The following is a 20,989-nucleotide window of genomic DNA, read 5'->3' on the forward strand; positions in this document are numbered from 1 at the left end:
ACTGGGGAAGGGTCAGTAAGCTGTGGGTTTTAGCCTACATTTCATCCTGGCCTAGCACAGGGCTGGATGGTGTAAATGCTAGTAAACCCTAACGCAGTGCACACTTGAAAGATCACCGTGGCCTGGATTTCACACACATCCTGGGGACTTAAACAGAGACTCAGACGCAAGAGGATGAGGGATTTACACGCCACACACAAGCTTGGGCCGGGTCAGTCATTTTTTAATGCCATGGAGGAAGGGGACCTGGCCTGGAGGGGATAGCTGAACCCAGAGAGGCAGTTATTTTTGGGTGGGATTCACCACCTTTCCCACGAAGAGGGGAGCCTTGGTGCTTTGATCGTAGATGATGAAGAAGAAGGGTCTGTTGTACTCGACTTCCGGGGGAATTGACATGGGGATGGCTTCCATAAACGTGGTCCCCGCAGCTTCTGTCCCTTTCTCATCGATGGTCAGCACAGCCTTGTGCAGTGCCTGCAAAGGGGAGAGCACAGAGGTCCCATCTGAATGGAGACAGGCTGCCGGCCCCCAGCCAGGCCTGGGAGCAAGGCCCGAGGAGAGCCTCGCCCAGGGAGGGGCCCTCTCTGGCCTCTCACATCGCCTGGCCTGTCCTTCCCCATCCCCGTCCTCCCTTCCCTGCAGGAGACACACAAGGCATGGCTCTCAAGGCTTTTGTCTGACCCATGAGGGGCCCCTCACCTCTTCCTGACCAGCCTCCTCAACATCCCTGGGAAGGAACCCACCACCTCGGGAGGTAGATTTTCTTGTACTTTGTCTCCTTGGCTCCTCACTTGTTTGTAGACCACATTCTAAACTCCTTGGGGACCAGGGCTTCTATGGGGACCTTCACACGCCTCATCCCCACCCAGGCACTCAGCTCACAGGCAGTCACTGAACTGCAGTTGTTTCTCTGGGCACCTGTAACTCTCCTGCGTAAATGGCATCTTTGGTCGAAATCACTCTGTAACTCAGACTCAGTGATTCACCAGTAGCTCCTGGTGTCACAGGCGCAGGGCCAAAGGTCCTTTGCTATCCCTGAGCCTAAGCCTCTCTCTGTAAATAGGGGTTTATCGGGACCCAAAGAAGGGAAGTCCCCGGCCAAGGATGAGACAGAGGGTGAGTGACACAAGCTCAGAGGAGGTCCTTAAATAAAACACACCAAGCATGTGAGGCCACCTCTTCCCCTCCATCATCCGACCACATTGCTGTCTTGGTGGAGCGATGGCATTCCTCAGGGACCTCAGTCTGCAGGTGTGCCTGTGTCCCTCTGTCCCTTCCTCAGCCTCACCCTTGAGCTGCAGCCCCCGTGCACATTGTGACCTACAGAGGTCAAGGACTCACTCACCTTGGACAGCTTCAGAGGCACTTCCTCAGTGATCCCTGAGAGGTCAGCCCCGTTGCTGAAGACCTTGGTGATGCCCAGTTTACCCAGGAGAGTTTTCAGATCGTAGGTTCCAGAAATGGACAGTTTGGGCAAGTGTAAATTGGCAGAACTGTCACGATGGTTAGAAAATAAAAAAGTTTCACAGAATTGAAAGTGTTTCCTTTTCTGGTTGTTCCTCCCACGTGGTCCCCTATCCCCCTGCCCATGCAAGGATGTGAGGTCAGCCTTGGTTTATTCTACTTTTAGTTCCTCTACACGTGGGGTCAGAGAATGTTAGAATTACAGGGATCCTCTTGTCCTGCAAAGCCTCTCAAATGCCACCTCCTCTGATAAGGCCTCCTGGGGGATCCAGGGTATCCTCTGGAAGGACTATGCACACTGCTTCCCTGCAGGGTTTGGTCACCCCTCAGACTGGGACTCCTCTGGACCGTGGAGCGCGGTAGCAGGTCCTGAGTGACATCTGTTCAGTGAGTGATGAGTACTTCTTTGTATTTTTGTTTTATATTGTATGTAATAAAATAGCTCATCCAGGCATGGGCATATTTACAAATACAGAGACATGCACTAATTTGGGGTGCATGACGGGGACCTGGTCAAACCACCCTCATCTAGTGACAGAGGATCCAGAACCAGCATCAAATGTGTCCTGGAGTTTCCTGCTCTGGGCCTTTGCTTTTCCAGCCTCTCCCAGCAGGTTATCCCCCTGTCTTGCCGTGGATCCTGAAACTCCACACTCAACTGCCACCTTTGCCAGGAAGCCCAGCTCTTCCTTCTGGGTTTGCCCACAACATGGGTTGGCGTAGCTCCCCCTGCACGGGGCACTGGCCACCGGGAAGGGGCAGTGTCCAGGCTGGGGAGGAGGTCCTCAGGGGCAGGACTTTCACTCCGCACCCCTGGGCACCATCCCTCCCACGGAGCCCGGCTGGTACTACCTGCACGGATGCTGGCCTCTGTTGGAGGCACAAGGTCACGCACAGTGGTCATGGCCATGGGATGTGGGTCTACCCCCCACCTTCAGGCTGGACCTATTGTGGCAGCTCCTGGACTGGCCTCTGGTTTGGGAAGTCACCTTGTGTATCTCTTTTCCAGGACCTTGGCGAGAAGCTCCTTGGTGAGCTTGTCCTCCAGATGCTTCAGTTTCCCCTGGTCAGGCAGGATGAAGAGGGCGGTGGCGTTACCCACGTAGTCCATCAGCAGCACCCAGCTGGCGAGGTTGTCGCAGTAGTGGAGGTCATACATGCCCAGGCGGTTCATCATGGGCACCTTCACGGTGGTCTCCTCGTCCACGTGGAAGTCCCTCTCTGTGGTGTGCTCTGCCTCAAAGGGCTTCTCCCATTTTCCTGGAGAGAAGGGACAGCAGACATCAGCCAGGGGTGGGAGAAGGTTTAATAGTGGTGGTAGAATAAAGGAGCCCTGAGCCTCCTGGTGAGATACTTCTCTCTGGGCCTCAGCTTCACCATCTATAAAATGGGGCTAAAGCGAGCAATCAGTCTACAGAAAGGTATTCTGGGAGGATAATGCAAGACTGGAGTAGGATCCAAAATTTCAATTTTGTAGAGGCTAATAAGTGGTAGAGGAAGGATTTGAATCTTGGTCTTTCTGACTCCAAAGGTGTCACTGTTTCCTCTATACTCGAGTTGTCAGAAGCGTGTTCCAGGAAATCCTATTTCCTCTGTACACTCTGCCAAAATTTGTTTTTCTGGCTCTCTATTTTGGGAGACATTGCATATCATACACTCCTCCCAGGTAGGGATTTACAATGCACATTAGGACATTTAAGGTTCTGAAAAGTCCTGCAGAGACAATGATACTTTGACTGTTTACTCCATAGTTCCCTAACCCTATTTGATCGCAGAAAGTTTTAGTGGTCATGTGTGGAAAATTGGATAACACGTGCAGAGATGCATGGCTATATCCCATTCTGCACTGCCAGGAAAGTTAAGAACTGAGTGTTTGAGAATATTTTCGGGGTGTTTCTGTTTTAGGCTGGTTGTGCGGCCTTACCTTTAAAGAATATGTAATTCACCAGAGCAAAAACTGTGTCTTGGTCAAGATCATCTACCAAATCCACAATTTTTCCTTGGCTTCCCTTCTCTACATAATCGTTGATCTTTTTCTTGGCCTCTTCAGCATCCCTGAAGTTGATGGAGAAGGCTTCGGAGTGGTACAGGTTCTTGACATCCTCCAGAAACTTACTGACTAGCTTCGCGCTCTCGTTGATGAACAGGCCGTTGCCAGTGGTCAGCTGCAGCTGGTTGTCTGGCTGGTTGAGGGTGTGGAGAAGATGCTGGAAACCTTCGTGGATCTCAGCCTCTGTTCTTGCAGTGAGGTTGAAATCTAGGCCCTCCAGGATCTCGGTGTGAGTGTCACCCTTGGTCCCCAGAGAGAGCATCGCAAAGGCTGTGGCGATGCTCACTGGGGAGAAGAAGATGTTGGTGGCGTTGGACTCATGGGCCACTTGGCGGTACACAGTGAAGGCGAAGTCGGCCAGGTTGGGGGCGATCTTGTGGCAGGCTGCTTCCTGGTGGTGCTCATGATCGTGCTGGGATGCATCTGTCTCCTGGACAGCGTGTCCCTGGAGACCCTCAGCCAAGGAGATGGGGACCAGGCAGCACAGGCCTGCCAGCAGGAGGAGGCCCCACGTGATGGAGTATGCCATTGTCCTGCAAGAGAGAGAAGGGTACCACACCTGGGTCAGGCCACACGATGAGTCCCTCGGCCACCAACTGACGCCATGTCAAAGCAATCACAGTATATCGAGCGTCTATGTGCCAAGCACCTTCCTACATCAGCATCACTGAAAGACTCAGAACAACAGCAAAGACTTTATGGCGATTACCATACACCAAGTTCCGTTCTAAGCACTTTACTGTCTTATCTCACCGCATTCTGGTAACAGTCCTGTGAGGTAGGTCAGGCGACAATCCTGGGCTTACAGATGAGGAGACCAAGCTCCTAGAGGTTAAGTCACTTGTCCAAGGTTCCAGAGCAGTAAAGTAGCAAGACCAGAATCACACCCCCAGGTAGCCTGGGTCTGGAGTCCACGCTCTCAATGGTTCCACTAACATCTGCCATGATCCCGAGGTGTAAGTGCCACAGCCCCTACTTTGCAAAAGAGGAAACTGAAGCACCGGAAGTAGATGATTGCCCAGGAAGTGGGCCAGATCGGGCTCAGGGATGATTGGATCTGGAACAGCCCTAGGAAGAGTTCTACTGAACCCTGGTTTTTAATGGACAGAGAGGCTGCTGCCCAGAGTGGGAAGGATCTTGCCCAGTGACACCCAGCCAGAACACAGAAGAGCTGTGAGGGAAGCCAGCTGGGAGGCTGCACCCCCTTAACACTCACAGCGAACCTCAGCCCCTAGTAGACTTTCCTGAGCTAGAGGGCTGCCCTCAGAGTGAGCCATGGCCTCAGACGCAGAAATGGGCTGGAGTCAGCTTAGCTGCTCATCTTGCTCGCCACCTGTGTCCCAGCTCCGCGCTCAGCATGGACGTGCGTGTTAGAGGTCTGGTTCCTTCAGTCAAGTGGGGTTTGTTTGGCGGGGCAGGGGTGGGTAAGATTTGAAAAAGCATCCCTTTTCTGTTCAGACAGACCTGGGTTCTAATCCGGGTCTCTGTCACTACCAGCTGTGTGACTTTGGCCGAGTCATTTAGTCTCTCTGGCCCTCATTTTGTCACATGTAGAAAGTAAGATTGTTGGGAGAACTTAGTGAAATAAGTCTAGACACCGAGCCTTACACTGAAGGCATCTGAGAGAGATTACATTGAGGGGAGGCTGGTAGGGGTGCAAACTAGAAGTCTTCCGAGGATGGCAGGGAGGGAGGTGAGTTCCATGCCTGGGGGGAGACAATAGGGAATGGCAAAGCTTGTGGCTGACCCAGCAAGGTCAGGCTCTATCTAGTGATAGTCAAAGTCACTGTCACCCGCAGCAACACAGGGCCAGTTCCGCCCCACAGATCTCCCTCTACTCCATATAGATCCCAGCCTTGGGCCACTAGGCTGAGACCTCCTAAGTACAACCCGCTCTCTTCCCAGATGGAGAAACTGAGGTCCAAGCAGAGGAGAAGGGTGCGTCTGCTGCTAGCTATCAGTCATGTAACTGAAACCATCACTTTAATAAAATACAAAGACAAAGGAGCCCTTGAACTTGGCATATGAGAACCTGAGGGGAAAAAGTTGGAAATAAGGAATGCTGGGTTTCATCTACCCCTTGGACTTTTAAAAGTTTCCTTCCAATGAAACAACAGGATGAAGCACAAAACTGGCTTCTTTCCACCACCTTTCTTTCTGGCCTTCAAACCTCTAACTTATCCAAATAGAGCAGACCACGCATTACGTAATACTTGTTTATATTTTTCTTAAACTAGCCAGTGGTTTTAGAGCTTATGATCGTGCTAAGATTAGTTCTGTATATTTCCATTGCCCTTGGATTTCTCTCTACTTCTCCACCGGATTTTGCTGTGGTCCTTCATGGTTTATGGAAACTCCCCATCTTTGCAGGGCGCAGAGACCATGAGGGATTTGGGCTTCTGCAGGGTGGGGACACTAAGTATGCTGAGTGGCCTCAGGGCCAGAGGCCGTGGCTTCTAGTCCTGACAGGGCCACTTCTGTCCACTTGGCCTTGGGCAAGCATTTTCTTGCCCTGGGGCCTCATTCTCACCAGCTGTATAAATCGAGGCGGGGGGAGGGGGCATCTAAATGAGGTCCCTGTGTACCAAGGCTGGATTTTTAATTAGAGGGGTATCTGGCTTTGGTGGAACAACATGGACTGAGACTTCCCATGGGGGATGGGATGCGATGCCCTCCTGCTGAGAGGGTTGCTGGCCTTAGGAAGGCAACAAGGCTGCTGTGGAGCTACAGCTGGGGTGAGCACATCCCCGGCCCCCACCCAGTCCATCTGCCAGGGGGTTACATCACCTACTCTGGCTTCCTCCTTTGACAGTAAACGGCCTGAGACCAGGAAAGGGTCAGGGCCTTGCCGAGGCCACACAGTGAGTCAGGGGCAAAGCTGGCTTGAGCAAGCCTTGGTTTTCCCACCACTCGAACTGCAGATGGGACAGTATGTCACCAGGTCTCAGACCCTGTAAATGTCAGAGTTAGGTCCTGAGGACTCTGACGTTGACCTTGAACCCCTGTTGGCTTCATTTTGCCTCTCAGTCTGTTCCTTACAACTTCGGGGGCCTAAGACTTCTCTCTCCTCACCCTTCTATCAAAGGCAGCACCCCACACCCCCCAAATTCTAGTGTGGGAACCAAATGGAGATGAGAAAGTAAATGGTGACGTGCCCAGAGGTGTAGGGACCAAACTTTAAACCAACAGAAATGAAGATGTCATAGTGACACTTCTGGAGTCTGGGGCAGGTCAGGGAGAGTCAAGTGAGCTGTCTCTTTGCCTCATCTCATGCCATTTCCCCCAGGACATAAAATGAGTGACCAAGAGCAACCTAGTGGGGTCCAGGGAAGTGACTGTGGCCTAAGGTCACAATCTGCTGACACCTGGCACTAAATAAGCTCAGGTGTGACCCAGCCCCGCCACTTACAGGCAAGTGGCCTTGGGCAAGTGACTTCACTTCTTTGAGCCTCGGCTTCCTGTAAAGTGGAGAAAAGGATCTCTTGAAGGGCAGATGTGAGTAACGAACAAGGTGATGGGTGGGCGGGCACCGAGCAGGTGTGGAAGGCCTCCCCGTACCTGCGCACAGGTAGGATTCAGGCTTGAGAATAGGCAGATTTCTTCCTGGCCGGTTGCCACACTACCCAGGACCAGAGAGGGAAATGCTGATCAGCAGAGAATGGCCTCTGAGTTTGGAATATGTTCAATTCAATTCTCCAAGTCTGTATTTAATGCCTATTAGCTGCCAAACCCTATTCCAAGCAAATGCTATCACCAGCATCCTCTTCCTCCTCCTCATCACACTGAGTAAACAGCAGGCGTTTCCCATGCACTGTCTCATATTATTTCTTCATTTTATAGGTGGAGAAATTGAGGACTACAGAAGTTAAGTAAATTACTGAAAAAGTCACAGAGCTGGTTGCTTACAGAACTGATTTTTTTTTTTTGGCCATACTGCACGGCCTGCAGGATCTTAGTTCCCTGACCAGGGATCAAACCCACGACCCCTGCAGTGGAAGCACGGAGTCTTAACCACTGGACCGGCAGGGAAGTCCCTACAGAACTGAATTTAATCCTAGGTATTTCGATTTCTGAATCTGGCATTTAACCCTTCTCTGTGTATAAAGCTGAAGGCAGAGGCCTTGGAACAGAAAACTCAGAGGTGGCCTGGCTAAATGAAGATGGGCGACATCACTTTGTGGCTAAGATCAGAGGCTACGAGTCCAGAATGCCCAAGTTCAATTCACTATCAGCTGTGTGACCTTGGACAAGTTACTCAGCCTCTCTGAACCTCAGTTTCCCAGAGATGATAAGGGTGTACTTACCCCATGGAGCTATTATGCAAATGAAATAGGTGCAAAGTGCCAAGAAATGCCTGGCATGCAGTCAGCTCTCAGGAGGCATCAGTCGTTACTGATACTGTGAATCTTTCAGAGCCCTCTCGGGGAGTCTGTTTGCCTTGGCCTTGGTCATCTCTGTAGGCCCCATCTCCAAAAACCAATGATGGAAAAATCATATCCTTCCTAAACTCCAGAGATCAAGGCCAGTGGGAGTGGGGTGGGGTCAGGGGGACAAAGGTTATCTATCCTTTGCCCAAAAGGACAGAGAGGTTGAGCAACTTTCTAGGGTCACCCAGCATGAGAGGGGGCTCAAGGCCAGCCCAGGCTTCCCATTCTCCAGCTGGTGCCTGAGGCCAGAGGGAACCATGTTGGCAGTGGACCTGGGGTCGGGAGCGGGGATTCCGGAGCGAGGCGGCCTGAGCTTGAGCTTACATGGTGTGTGATTGGGAACAAGTGATGAACCTCCCTGTCCCGGAAGTCCTCGTCTGTAAAAGGGGAGCGCCATGGTGACCACGTCAGAAGATTGCCATGAGGCTTCGGTAGAAGCTGCCTGGCCAGAGCGAGGGCTCAGGAATACAGCTCGAAGCCCCCCGGTGACGGTGCCCGTCCCCAGCTTCCCATCTTCTGCTGCGTACGAGGACGCCCAGAGGCCCACAGTGCACAGGGGGGCCCAATTTGGTACCTCCAGGCTGAGACCTGGTGCGGTCCTGTTCTGGGCATTTCTGGAGAGGATGGAGGCCTGAGGAGCAGCTGAAACTCTGGGCTTCTGGTCTGGCTTGGCCTCCCTACCAGGTCCCTGCGTGAGCCTGGGCTCTGCACTGTCCCCCTCTGAGCCTTATCTTTCTCATCTGTAGAAGCGGAAAAAGATACACACCCGAGCGGTAGGGGAGGTGCTGAGACCTACAGAAGACAACCTACGGGAAAGACACAGAAGCTGTGACAGCAGAAATGTACTCCTTCCTCGGTCCCGGGATGCCAGAGCCAGCCCCCCATTTCCACTTCTGCCCACAGAGGGCCAGTTTAATCACCGGAAGGTATTGGGGAGGCCCTGGACAGGCTTGGGGAGCAGGAAATGACCCCCAGGGCTGCTGTTACTATGACAGCAGGAGGCCAAGCCCCAGCCCTCTCTATCCTCCTTGCAGCCCCAGGGCCTTCCCCGGGTAGCGCAGGGACCCGGAGGCCTCTCTGGAGGCTCTTGCCAGTGGAAGGCATACTTACGATTCACTGTCCCAGGTCGGGGCTGGTGACCACGGCTGGGGAGACAGAGCCCTGTCCTTGCCTGTATTTAAGCAGTGGATCCAGAGGGACGATGTGGGAGGCTGCTGGTGAATATTAACCAAGGTCACCCCAGTTATCAGAGGAGTAAACAGGGACTAAGTTCACTGACAGGACGCTGAGCCTCCTGCCCACGCTGCTCATATGTGCTCCTCCTGGGCGGCGTGCAGCCCTCTGTTCCGTATACCAAAGGGAGTCTTTGTGCCCGGCTCATAAACCACAGCATCTGTGTCCAAGCTGGCGGGGCATGTGACTCACACGCTTTGGGACGGCACGACTTTGCTGGCCGGCGCTCCCACTGGGGGGTTCTCAGTGGCTGCCCCCCTGGTAGCAAGAGCTACCATTTATAGAGCCACCTTGAAAGGCCCACTGCTGAAGATGCAGGCGGTGAAGTAGGTTATGAGTCCAGTTGGCAGATGGGGAAACTGAGGCCCAGGGTGAAAGGCTGCTCATCCACCCAAAGTCACCAAGCCAGATACAAAATCTCTCTCGACTTCCCTGGAAAGAAAATGGGGCTTGACCGCTGTTGATACAGCCGCTTAAGGCTGGTATGGGTGGCCGTGGGCAGAGGCTGGGAGTCAGAGAGTAAATCTATGAAGAGCTGTGCAGCCTCAGGCAAGCTGCACCATCCCTCTGAACCACGAGGTATTTTTGTTTGCATCGTAGGGCTTTGGAGGTCCCCACTTCCTAGCACGGTTGTCAGTGATACACAAGATCTCTTATGTAAAGCGCCGGGCACACACTAGGCTCTTGATTTTGGTCTGCACAGCCCTCTGTTCAGACCTTCTCTCCAGGCTTCTCCGGGCAGGAATAGGCTTAGTTCCTGGCCAGCCTCAGGCCCATGTCTGTTTCCACTGGGTGCGGCTCCCGGCAGACTAATGCGATCCACAGGCTGTCTGAATTTTCCTTGGGACTGTTGCTCCGTGCGGGAGCTACTGCAGGCTTTTGGGGGCACTGGTGGTGCTTGGGGGTGTTGGTGCAGGGTTGAGGCCAGTGGGGCCGTACTTGACCCTGATCCATTTAAAAACCCAAGGCAGTTGGCATCACACTGTGTGCACCGTCCCACGCCCCATTGGCAAGCAGTGGGTATTTTTGAGTTGAGTGGATATTTGTTGAGTCAGTGGACAAGCACATCTTTGTCCTTCTCTCATTCCCCTGGTCCCAGCTGTGGGACTCCGCCAGGTGAATAGCCTGTAGGCTCCTCTAGCTCACAGGGTCAGACCAGGGAACCCAGAGCCCCCATTCATTGGCTGTGTGATCTCAGGCAAGCTGTTTAGCCTCCCTGCGCCTCAGTTTCCCCATCTGTAAAATGGGGATGGTGACAGTTCCTACCTCGCTGGGCTGCTGCGAGGATTAAATGCAGCAGTTTCAGGTAAGCTCAGGGCCCAGGGGCGCACGGTGAGCCCCCTATGATGTTGGCATCCCCATGGCAGTGGGTCTCGCTGGTGTCATTCTGGGTGGGCGGGTGGGGGGGAGCAATCCAGGAGCTTCCCTCCAGGACTCCCTCATTCAGTACTGTCAGTACCCCCCGTGAGGGGAGTATGTACCACCCCTCATATAGAAGCAGAAATGAGCTCAGGAAGGGGTGGACTCCCCGCTCCCATACCTCCCGACTCCCCGGTTCCACAGTCTGGCTTCAGAACCCTGACTCTTTCCCCTGAGCTGGCTGAAGGGCCATCTCTCCCAGGGCTCTACATCTGCCCACAGCTTGGAGACCTAGGGTGTGGTGAGGTCAGACCTGCCCTCCGTACCTTCTGGACATTTCTTCCCCTCTCCATGCCTCAGTTTCCGCATCTGTGCAATGGCCTCCTTCCACGCCCGGCTGCCCCTCCCAGCTCTCGCACTGAATGGGCGAAGGCAAGCACCCAGGCTGTCGCCAGGTGCGACAACCCTTTCAGCCCGGTGGCTTGGGGCTGGTGGGAAGGTGCCGCCCCCTCTCCAACCCCCCTACCTTCAATTCCCACTTCCTGCAGTGGAAGGAACTCCTCCTCCCCCTGGGGCTCCTGGCTGTAGCGTGGAGGCTGTGTGCCCCTGAGTGCAGCGCCTGGGCTCTGCCAGCACAGGAGGAAGGAAGCTCTGGGTGGCTCAGGCAGCAGGTCTGGGAGGGGCAGGGACCTGGGGCAGGAAGCTGCCTTGCACAAAGCTGCCAGGAGCCGGGCAGATGACAGACTGCCCTTCACGACCCAGGCAGTCCTGTGTGTCACCTGCTGTCCCTGCTGTGTCTGGCTGTGTGAGCCAGGATCACCCAGTTTCTTTGAGCCTCTGTAGGCGGGCTGGTAGCACCTGCCAGAAAAGATTAACGGAGATGACAGATGTCATCCTTTGGCCCAGAGCCTGGCATCAGGGTCCCGGCAGGTTTCCAGGGCCACCTGTAGAGAGACGAGGCCTGAGCCACCTCTGAAATGCACAAGAAGAGCCCCGCAGAGATTGAGATGGGACTGTGTGTATGGGGGAGGTGTGCGTCACAGACCCTGGCTGTGGGATGAAGAGGTGCAGGATGTCGGGGGGACTGGGCACTTGGAGGTGGAGTGAAGAAAGAGCATGGGGGGAGAGTGGGAGAAAGCGGGGCTCAGAGTTGGGACCTATCCCTTCTGAGTCAAGGGCTCCACACTCAGCCCTTCTTTGTCTCCCCATCCTCACACTCCCCTCTCCCTTAGTATTTCATGCTGTGGAGAGCTCCTCTAGACAGGCATCCTGAGAAGAAGGGGTGGGATGACCTGGAAAAATGAGCAAGGACAGAATGCCCGGGGTGGGGGGCACCCAGTGGCCATTCTCCAAGACCCGAACCACAAGCCAAGGTGGAGGAAGTCCTGTCCACTTGGTCACTTCTAGAATTGTCGATTGTAACATCTGACTGATCGCTGGGACTGAATATATCCTAGAAAGATGCTGTGGGCTGGCTGTGAATAAGGGGTGTCTGGGGAGACCCTATCCCCCCATTGGCCTGCCAAGAGGTGAGGGAGGGATGGAGAGAAGCACGAGAGCTGAGGTGTGGGGTCTGCAGCAAGAAGGGAATGAAAGGGAGGGGTGTGCGCGGGGCCCGGGGCAAAGCAGATCAAGGACCAGAGGCCCTGACTGGTCCAGAGAGCGATGGTGAACTTCAGGGATGTTACACCTGTTGGTAGAGTTCCCCAGAAAGTGCGGAAACCAGCCTGTACTGACTGCCCCAGGCACACACACTGACGTGTCACATGTACGCCCACACTCAGATTCCCCCAGACTCATTATGGGAGCCCCCCTCCAGGCACCAGCTCCCTTCTTCAGGGGGCAGTGTGGTTCAGTGGTTCAGGCATGGGCTCAGGGGCTGAGCACCTGGGTTCGAGCCTTCACTCCACCATTCTCTCTGGGAGACCTTAGCCATTTAACCTCTCTCTGCCTCCGTTTCCTCATCTGTGAGATGGACGATAAGAATGGTCACTTCTACCAGGATTGTGAAGAGCCAGTGAGATGATGATACATAAGACTGAGGGTGGCCTCAGGCACAGATGGGCCCTAAGTCAATGCCAGCTGCTTCTGATCTTCGATGTCCTGAGCCTGGGAAACCTTAGAGATGGGTCCCAGGGGCTGAGCAGGAGAAAGACTTGGACAGCAGCACGTTTGTCCAGGGACACCTCTTCAGATTCAAGCTTCTGCTTATCCCCAAAGGCTACCAGTCCCCTCTCCTGGGGGCTGGGCTCCTTTTGCTTCCTGAGGGCACAGAGCCAGGTGTTGTTAGTGTCTTTCTGAGCACCTGTGACGTGCAACAGGCCGAGTTGGGTGAGGGGTGGTTGGAGCTGGTGGGGCGGGAACTTGGATTCAGGGGAGGACCTCGTTTCAGCTCTCTGAGCCTCAGTTTCCCCCTCTGTAAAATGGGCACACTAAGAGTCTCTTTTTTCATATAGTTGTTGTGAGGCTTAAATGTAGGGATGCTAGGTGAGGTGTTTGACATCAGGCCTGCTCTGTTAGCATAACTGGCACTGTGTCTGTCTTCTCATAACTTGGTTAAATGAGTAAGGTTAGCTGCACGGTCCAGGTTTTTGAGTCCAGGAAATCGACTGAGTTTGCATCATTAGTTTGTCTCCTCCTAGCATCTTGCAAGTCTACCAACTTGCAACACCCTGGTGGACCCTCTTTCCTTCTGTACACAACCTCTAGGGCTGCTTCCTGTGCACGGTTCAATTCTTGCTTTTTCTGGAACTATTTGACTTATTCACAGCTTCTTGTTTCACTCTTCATCCTTACCTGGAGAAAAAGAAGGCAACTCCATGCGCTGTAAATGACAATACGGTTACTAGAAGGAATAAAACACCCAGCTATTACCTCCGCCCCTACGTGTTAAAATTAATAAAAGTAATATTTTTATTACCACTATTTTTTTCTACACTTTATTTCAACTTTACCCTTTTGAATGTATGGACCATTATGGCCTTTATGGACTTTCAGCTTTTAGGAGGCTCAACCCATGCTGTTTAACGATAATTAGTATTTCCTTTTGGACGGTCACGTGGTCACACTTTGGCCACTAGGAGTCCCTTTAATTTATCTCTTTTCTCTTTTCAGCAGCCCTTGCTGATATCTCAGAAAGCACACACTTGTTTTCTAGCAGTGACACCATGTCCCAGACCCATCTTCTTTTTCTTCTGCCCCAAGACATGGTGTCAGTGACCCTCTCTGGGAGAGGAAGACAGCAGGGGTGGCAAAGGTCCTTCTGGGCACCACAGGGAGGGCCGGATGTGCAGGAGACCTTGAAGGACTTTGGGACTTGTTTTGCAGAGGTATAAACCCTGTGTGGGTGTCTCAGATAACAGAGAGCAATAGGGCTCTTCCAACTTGCCCAACATAGACCTTGGGTTGCAATGGTTCGATTTACCTTGTTGCCTTCTATCCTGTTGACTTTAAACATTTCTGTTTGCTTGGTTTTCATGAGTCTCTTGCTGCTTTCATGTTACAATACAACCCCCCAAACTAACTCCAACGTGTGGTCTGTCGCTACCTGCATCACATCATAGCCGATCCTTTGTGAGCACTGACTACCTTCCAGGCTCTGTTTTAATCCTGTGCGGTGGGTACCATTAATATTCCCTTAGTACAGATGAGGAAACTGAGGCACAGTTACCGTGATGTTGACAATGCAGCCCCTCAGCCTCGCTCCCTCCTCTGCTCCTCCCTTCTTTCCTCTATTTGTAATCGGCTTCTGGGCTCATCTTCCTTAATTTCCTCACCTACTAATGCATCTGTTCATTTGTTCATTCACTCACTAAATATTACGTATTGATCACCTATTGGCTCAGAGTTTGTGAAGGTGAAAAGATGTGGTGTAAATTGTTCAGAAACTCACAGCCTGGTGGAGGCCCGAGCCCCTGGGAACCTCAGAGGCCCTTTCAGATGTCCCGGTGAGGGAGAGATGGAGAGGGGGGAGAGGTGTGAGAGATAAACAGGAGGCAGGAGCAACAGATGAGGGTTGACATTGGGGGTAGGTGGCAGGATGCACGGGCAGACCTCAGGGTTCCCTGGAAGCCCTGCTGGAATCCACGTGTCCTGACTTTCTGTTCAGTTCTCTTTCCGCCAACCCTCCCATCCCCCAGGTAGAGTCTCTCCCAACCCCCATGAAAAGAAGCAAAGACTCCAAAGACAGATTCACAGCCAGCTGGCAGGCCCCGGAACACAGGGGGATTTCACAGCATCTTTCTTTTTTTCCTCTTTTCTACCCCATCTCAGCTCTGGAGCTCAGGCCCCCATCATCTCACCTCATAGTCTCCCCTCCTCCCGTGTACTAATCAGGTAGCTGAGACCCAGCTTCCCAAGAGACCTTGCTTCCCTGAAAGTCCTCTACAGTAGGGGCTCTTTTTTTTTTTTTTTTTTAAATAAATAAATTTATTTTTAAAAAAAGGAATAAAGTACTGATACCTGCTACAACATGAATAAACTTTGAAAACATGCTAAGTGAAAGACTCCAAACCAGAAGGCCACATATTGTATGTTTCCATCAGTATGAAAAGTCCAGAACAGGCAAATCCATAGATAATGGAAAGTAGATGAGAGGTTGCCTAGGGCTGGAGAAAGAGGAGAATGGGGAGTGAGTGCTAATGGGTAGTCTTCCCAAGGTGATGAAAATTCTCTCAAATCAACTGTGGTCATGGCTACACATAATCTGTGAATACACTAAAAGCTATTGAATTGGATACTTTACATGGGTGAATTGCATGGTATATCCCAAAAAGCTCCATAAAGCTGTTATAAAAGAAAAGTCATCCTCCCTTTCTGACTAACTAACGTTGGCATTCTCTGCTCAAGGCAAAGAACGTCACACAGTTAAATCCCCCTTCCCAGTAGGGGCTCTTTATTCTCCAACACACCTGCCACGAGAAGATCCAATTCTTCTGGCCCCATCGCTGCCTCCAAACCTTTCCGCCCCCAGCAATGAGTAGCCACCTCCCTGGACAGTCCCACCTTCCCCCAGCCTGATCCCTGACATCCACAGGCCCATGGGTCACATCCTACATCACAGGAGAAGGGCATCTGGGCCCAGCCTGGTCCGTTCTGCATCACTCACCATCCTTGCGGATGCCACCCGGAGCCCCCGGCCCCTCCCTTCCGGCCCTTCTCATCTCCCACGACCTCCTTCACTCCTCTCCACCCACACGTGACCCACCTTGACCTTCGATGTCAGGTTGGAGGCCTCTTTTATCAACTCTTCATCTACGGCCCCCTCTTGGTTGCCCCTTTCCCTCTGTCCCTGACCCTAATGAACTGCCACTGTGGACACATGGAGGTGGTGTGGTGTCATCTGCTTAAACCTCATGGTCCATCTCTTTGGTCCATTTCTGTCAGTACCTTTGTCATCAATAGAATAGTGTCCCCAGAGATGCCCATGTCCTAATTCCCAGGACCTGTGAATGTGTCACCTTACATGGCAAAAGGGATGTTGCAGATGTGACTAAGATTAAGGATCTTGAGATGGGAAATTATCCTGGATTATCCAGGTGAGCCTAATATAATCACAAGGGTCCTTATAAAAGAGGGGCAGAAGGGTCGGAGTCAGAGAAGGAGACGTGACAATGGAAAGAGAGGTCGGGGTGACATGAGGAAGGGGCCTCGGATCCAGAGATGCAGGTGGCCTCTAGAAGCTGGAGAAAGCAAGGGAAGGAATTTTCTTCCAGAGCCTCCAGAAGGAATTTAGCCCTGCTTCCACCTTGATTTTAGATTTCTGACCTCCAGGACTGTAAGATAATAAATATGTGTCGTTTTAGGCAAGTAAGTTGTGGTAATTTGTTACAACAGCAACAGGACACTCATACAACCTTCAACTCCCTTTGCTTTTCCTTTGTGCCCACCCAGCAAACCCTAACTCTCCATCCATCTAGTCACCCTCTGTCCCCCTCCCCTTCCCTGGTACTGCGGACCACAGCTTGAGCCCCGACACTGGCTTCTTGGTGCTGTAGCTTCCACCGCCCGGCCCATCTCATTTCCCTGGGCTCATCCTAGCCTCCCCTCCATAGGGGTCGACAAACAATGGCCCACAGGCCCATCCGGCCTGCTGCTTGCTTTTGTATGGCCAGCAAGCCAAGAATGGCTTCTACGTGTTTCAATGCTTGAGAAAAAAAAAATCAAAAGAAGCATCATATTTTGTAACACACACAAAAAATCATATGAAATTCAGTTCTCAGCATCCACATATTATGTTTTACTGGGACATAGCCACGCCCGTTTGTTCATTGTCCAAGGCTGCTTTCATGGTCCGGGGGCAGAGTTGAGTAGTTGTGACAAAAAACGTACGGCCTTCAAAGCCTAAAATATTGACTGTCCGGCTTTCCCAGAACAAACATGCTGATCCCTGACCAAGACCCCAGTCACGCTCACACCTCCATCTCACTGTCACATTGTCACTGGCCCGGCATTGCCTCCTAGGCTGCCAGCGTCTGCCAGGCTGCTCTCCATCTCGCGAGGGAAGCACCTTTCTCTGCCTCCTTGCATGGCTGACACTGTGTGTCCCTCTGCATCCAGGTCCAGGACAGACTCATCGATAAGCCTTCCTGATCCCCCACCTTCATATCCTGGTGTCCCTTCTTGCTGCTTCCACAGTGCTTCATCCACCTCCTTTATAACGTTTATCATAGTAGCTGACACTTACCGGGCAGGTCGTGCGTGCCAGACACCATCCTAAGCATTTCAGAGAGATGAACTCTTCTTATCCTCACAATATGCCTAATGAGGTGGGTACTTTTGTTACCCCCATTTTACAGATGGGGAAACTGAGACTCATAGACGTCAAGCAACTAGCCCCAGATCACAGAGCTGGGGAGTGGTGGAGGGGAGATTCGAATCAGGCTGTGTGACTTCAGGGCAAGGCACAAACCCCGCGGCTCAGCTCTATCACCAGACTGCGGTTAACTGAGGCCAAGGCCCTGGTCTTTCCATCTCTCTGACTCTGGACTGAGCGCAAAATGGGTGCTCACAGGATGCTTGATGAACTGAGTTAAAATAAATGGAGAATAGAAATGGAGCATTTTTGTTTTTGTTTTTGTTTTATCATCAGATGGTTAAGGTGCCTTGTTGGGGTGCAAATGTGAAAACCTTCAGGATGCTAAAAATTTGCGTGGGGCATGCAACTTCTTAGATTAAAAAACAAGCAGCTGTTTTGTCTATTTGAGGCCAGTCAGAAGTCATCATCTGAGGACCCTCCCACGTGCCCCCGCCATGGGAAGGCCGAGGGGAGAGGGGTGGCCGGTTGCCCCTTACAGCCTGGATGTAGAGCCTGGTTGTCCTGCTTGCCACGCCTGGCCTCCCCCATCACCCAGAGCGGCTTCCCCATCTGCTTCCTCCTCTGCCCCACGAGAAAAGGGGAATGGTTCATGGGAGGTCAGCAGAGCGGAGGCTGAGCTGTAACGGTGAAATGCCACCCAGGGAAGGGGATCGCGTCATGCCCGCTGTCCCCTCCTTCCGTTTTCCCTGAGGCTCAGCCTGGCATGTGCGGGGGCCTCTCTTCTTGGCCCGCCTGCCCAGGAGCTGACCCTGCCATTCCCTGCCCCAGCTGCTCACAGCATAATCCCAGCAAAAGCTCCCCATTCTCTGCTTGGCTAGTGGGTACCGCGCACTGTGTACACAGACTCTCATCTTCCCATTGGCTCTGCAATAAAGATCTTGTTATATCCACTCTGCAGGTGAGGCTTGGAGAGAATAAATAGACTGAATTGATAAAACCTCTTTCTTGAACCCTCTTCTCAATTGCTACCACCTTGATACGTGCCGTGCTCGCTTCCCTTACTTTTTATGTATTTATTTTCACCAAGGTGTTATTCACATGCAGTAAAACCATAAATCCTGAATGTACGGCACAATACGTGTTTACAGTTGTGTACCTCTGTGTAACCACCACTCGGATCAACGTGTAAGGAACAAATCCCTCAATCCAGGAAGTTCCTTTCCATTTACCTCCCCATCTCCCCCTGAAGGTAACTTCTGTTTGGGTGTTGGTCTCCATAGATTAGTCTAGCCTCTTCTAGAAGGGCATGTAAATGGGAGAATACATTCTGTACATTTTTTGTGTCTTTTGTTCAGCAGCATGTTTTTGAAATTCATACAAGTCGTTGCTTCTATCAGCAATTTGCTCGTGTTTCTTGCTGAGTACAATTCCATCGTGGGGATGGACCACAATCAGTGTATCTGTGGAGAGGTGTCTGGGTTGTTTCTGATGTGGACTATTAGGAATCAGGCTCCTATGTGCATTCACGTGCACGTCTTTGTGTGAACATGTTTTCATTTCTCTCGGGTGGAATGGCTAGTGATAGGATCTTCTATGTGGAACTTTGTAAGGAACTGCCCTCTCTCCCCTCCACCTTCCCCTTCCTGATGTCCAAAAGGCTTCCAGGTTTGGAGCAGAGAAGCAGTTCAAATCCCAAACTTGCCTTTAGGAGCTGAGAACCTGGATCCATTTACTGGTTTCATCTACTCTGTGGAATGGGGATGATAATTTCCCCACCATGGGGTTCCAGGGAGGATTGATTACCTGAGATACCAATCATGAGAAGTCTGGTTCAATAAATATGATTTCCCTTTTTTTTTTCATCCTTGGAGCTGTGCTGTGGTGATTTTCACAGCAGGCAACTAGAAATGAAATAATGAAATGACTGGGCACAAAAACACAGTTGCCTCCAGAATTTCGGCAAAATCAATGATTTCCATTCTACTTACAAAGGCTTTGGGGCCTCGTATTCAACCGTCCACCTTACAGAGTGTTGGGCAAGTAAGGTAAACACAGCTAGGTCAACACTGCCTCCTGGGAGGAGGGTCTGCACAGCACAAACAGTGAGGACGTGTGTTTTCCGGGCCTTCCTCTGCCCTTGTCCTCCACCTCTGGCCTCCAGGGGGTAAAAGGGAAGCAGGTGGGGGAGGCTGTGTAAGTGACTCAGCTTCGGGCGCTGGAAATTGAGGAGAAGGGACTCAGGGCAGCGTGGCCTCCTCCCGTGGGCTGGAGCTTCAGGCTCATCAGGGAGGCTGGCGCCGTTCAAGGGGTCGAAGGCAAACACTTTGTGCATGCACGCGCACACACATGCACGTGTGCACACCCGCGCACACACGCGCACACACACGCAGACATGTTATCCCCATCCCCACATGGGATTGGGGCTCCCCTTTCTTGTACGCAGAGCTCTGGAAAAATGGTGGTCCTGACACTGCTTGGGTCAGTGTGGACTTTGGCAAGAAGGTGGGATTTGGGGGACAGTCAGAGTTGGCTTCAGCTCACTGTGGACAAGTTACTTAACCCCTCATGGCTTCACTGTCTTTATCCGTAAATGGAGATTTTGGTTCCAAGGTCGTGGGGTGACTGCTAGGGTAAAAATCAGTGAATATATGTAAAGGGCTGGCATGTCGTGGACACTCAATAAATATTGATTCCCCTTCTCTTCCCTCTTGGTCCTTTGGTTTGGTTTGAACATGAGGAAATAAGAGAATAATGCCATTCGCAATACACTGTAGAGGGTAAGAACCTATATATGTAGCAACTAAAGAATATGCATAGAGGGCTCTGGAAGGAGATAAACTCCGGATTATCCTGGAATGATGCACACTTACCAGCTGGGGTGACTTTTACTTCCTCTTTCTGCATATTCCTGTGTGTTGATGTTTTCACAACAAGAATGGGTGGCTTCCATGAAAAAAATTACATCTTTGGTTCATTTTAATTTAACAACCAAACAGAAGGATGCTGTATTCACATAGGTGACAGTTTCTTGCAGGGTCTTTGAAAAATGAGATTGCCCCAGGACATCACTTTTACTACTATGGCTTTCTTCCAAATGCCCTACCTCTTGGACGTCTGCCTGATGGAGTGGAAAGGCTTCCATGTGGAGTCAGATGGTACAGGGTTCAATTCTAGTCAACTGTTCACTAACAGTGGGACCTTATGAAAATTACTTAATCTCTGTGAGCCCAGCAATGAAATAGTGATCGTGTCTACTTTAGATTGTTTGGGGGACCTCTGAATGAGATGCCGGTGTACAGTCCAAGCGTATAGAAGCTCCTTAATGAATGCAGTGACAATTTTCTTCCCATACAATGTGTAGATCACAGTCTTTGTGGATATTGACTCTGGCAGCCTCACAACAGCCCTGTTGTGAAATAGTCACTGCCCGTTATCATCTCGCTCTGCAGATGAGCAACCGAAACTCAGATAATTTAAGCGACTTGCCCAGTTCTGCCCTGGAACACCAGCAGCGTTCCTCCTTCTCTGTTTGTACGTTACAATGTATATATTACGCACACTATGGCCATGTCATATTTTGGCTTTGACCCTGGTGCCTGGAGAGGCTGTAAGGTCTGTGTTTGTCGTTCACTTGTCCTCTTGCAGTTTGCACCACACATGTTCCTTCTTTTTTTTTTTTTTTTCACACACACACACTGT

The 20,989-nt window shown here is 51.7% G+C and overlaps 1 protein-coding gene across 1 annotated transcript; it reads right to left on the reverse strand.

Annotated features, from left to right (window-relative positions):
* Positions 1–202: 202 nt before the first annotated feature.
* On the reverse strand, positions 203–9,155 carry LOC103000652 (alpha-1-antitrypsin). The gene is made up of 5 exons (XM_028165595.2): positions 9,052–9,155; positions 3,389–4,047; positions 2,454–2,724; positions 1,346–1,493; positions 203–474 (listed from the first exon to the last, which is right to left on the reverse strand). The coding sequence occupies exons 2-5, from the start codon at positions 4,041–4,043 to the stop codon at positions 283–285; spliced, it is 1,266 nt and encodes a 421-aa protein (XP_028021396.1). The 5' UTR covers positions 4,044–4,047; positions 9,052–9,155; the 3' UTR covers positions 203–282.
* Positions 9,156–20,989: the final 11,834 nt, after the last annotated feature.

This window comes from Balaenoptera acutorostrata, chromosome 3 (assembly GCF_949987535.1).
Source record: "Balaenoptera acutorostrata chromosome 3, mBalAcu1.1, whole genome shotgun sequence".
NCBI lineage: Eukaryota > Metazoa > Chordata > Mammalia > Artiodactyla > Balaenopteridae > Balaenoptera > Balaenoptera acutorostrata.

Bases quoted from the DNA above. Each gene is read 5' to 3' on its own strand.
- LOC103000652 (XM_028165595.2), bottom strand. From the start codon at position 4,043: ATGGCATACTCCATCACGTGGGGCCTCCTCCTGCTGGCAGGCCTGTGC. The intron at 2,725-3,388 runs GTAAGGCCGCAC...CCTTCTCTCCAG, and splicing joins GAATTACATATTCTTTAAAG to GAAAATGGGAGAAGCCCTTT. The intron at 1,494-2,453 runs GTGACTTCCCAA...CCATCGTGACAG, and splicing joins CTGGAAAAGAGATACACAAG to TTCTGCCAATTTACACTTGC.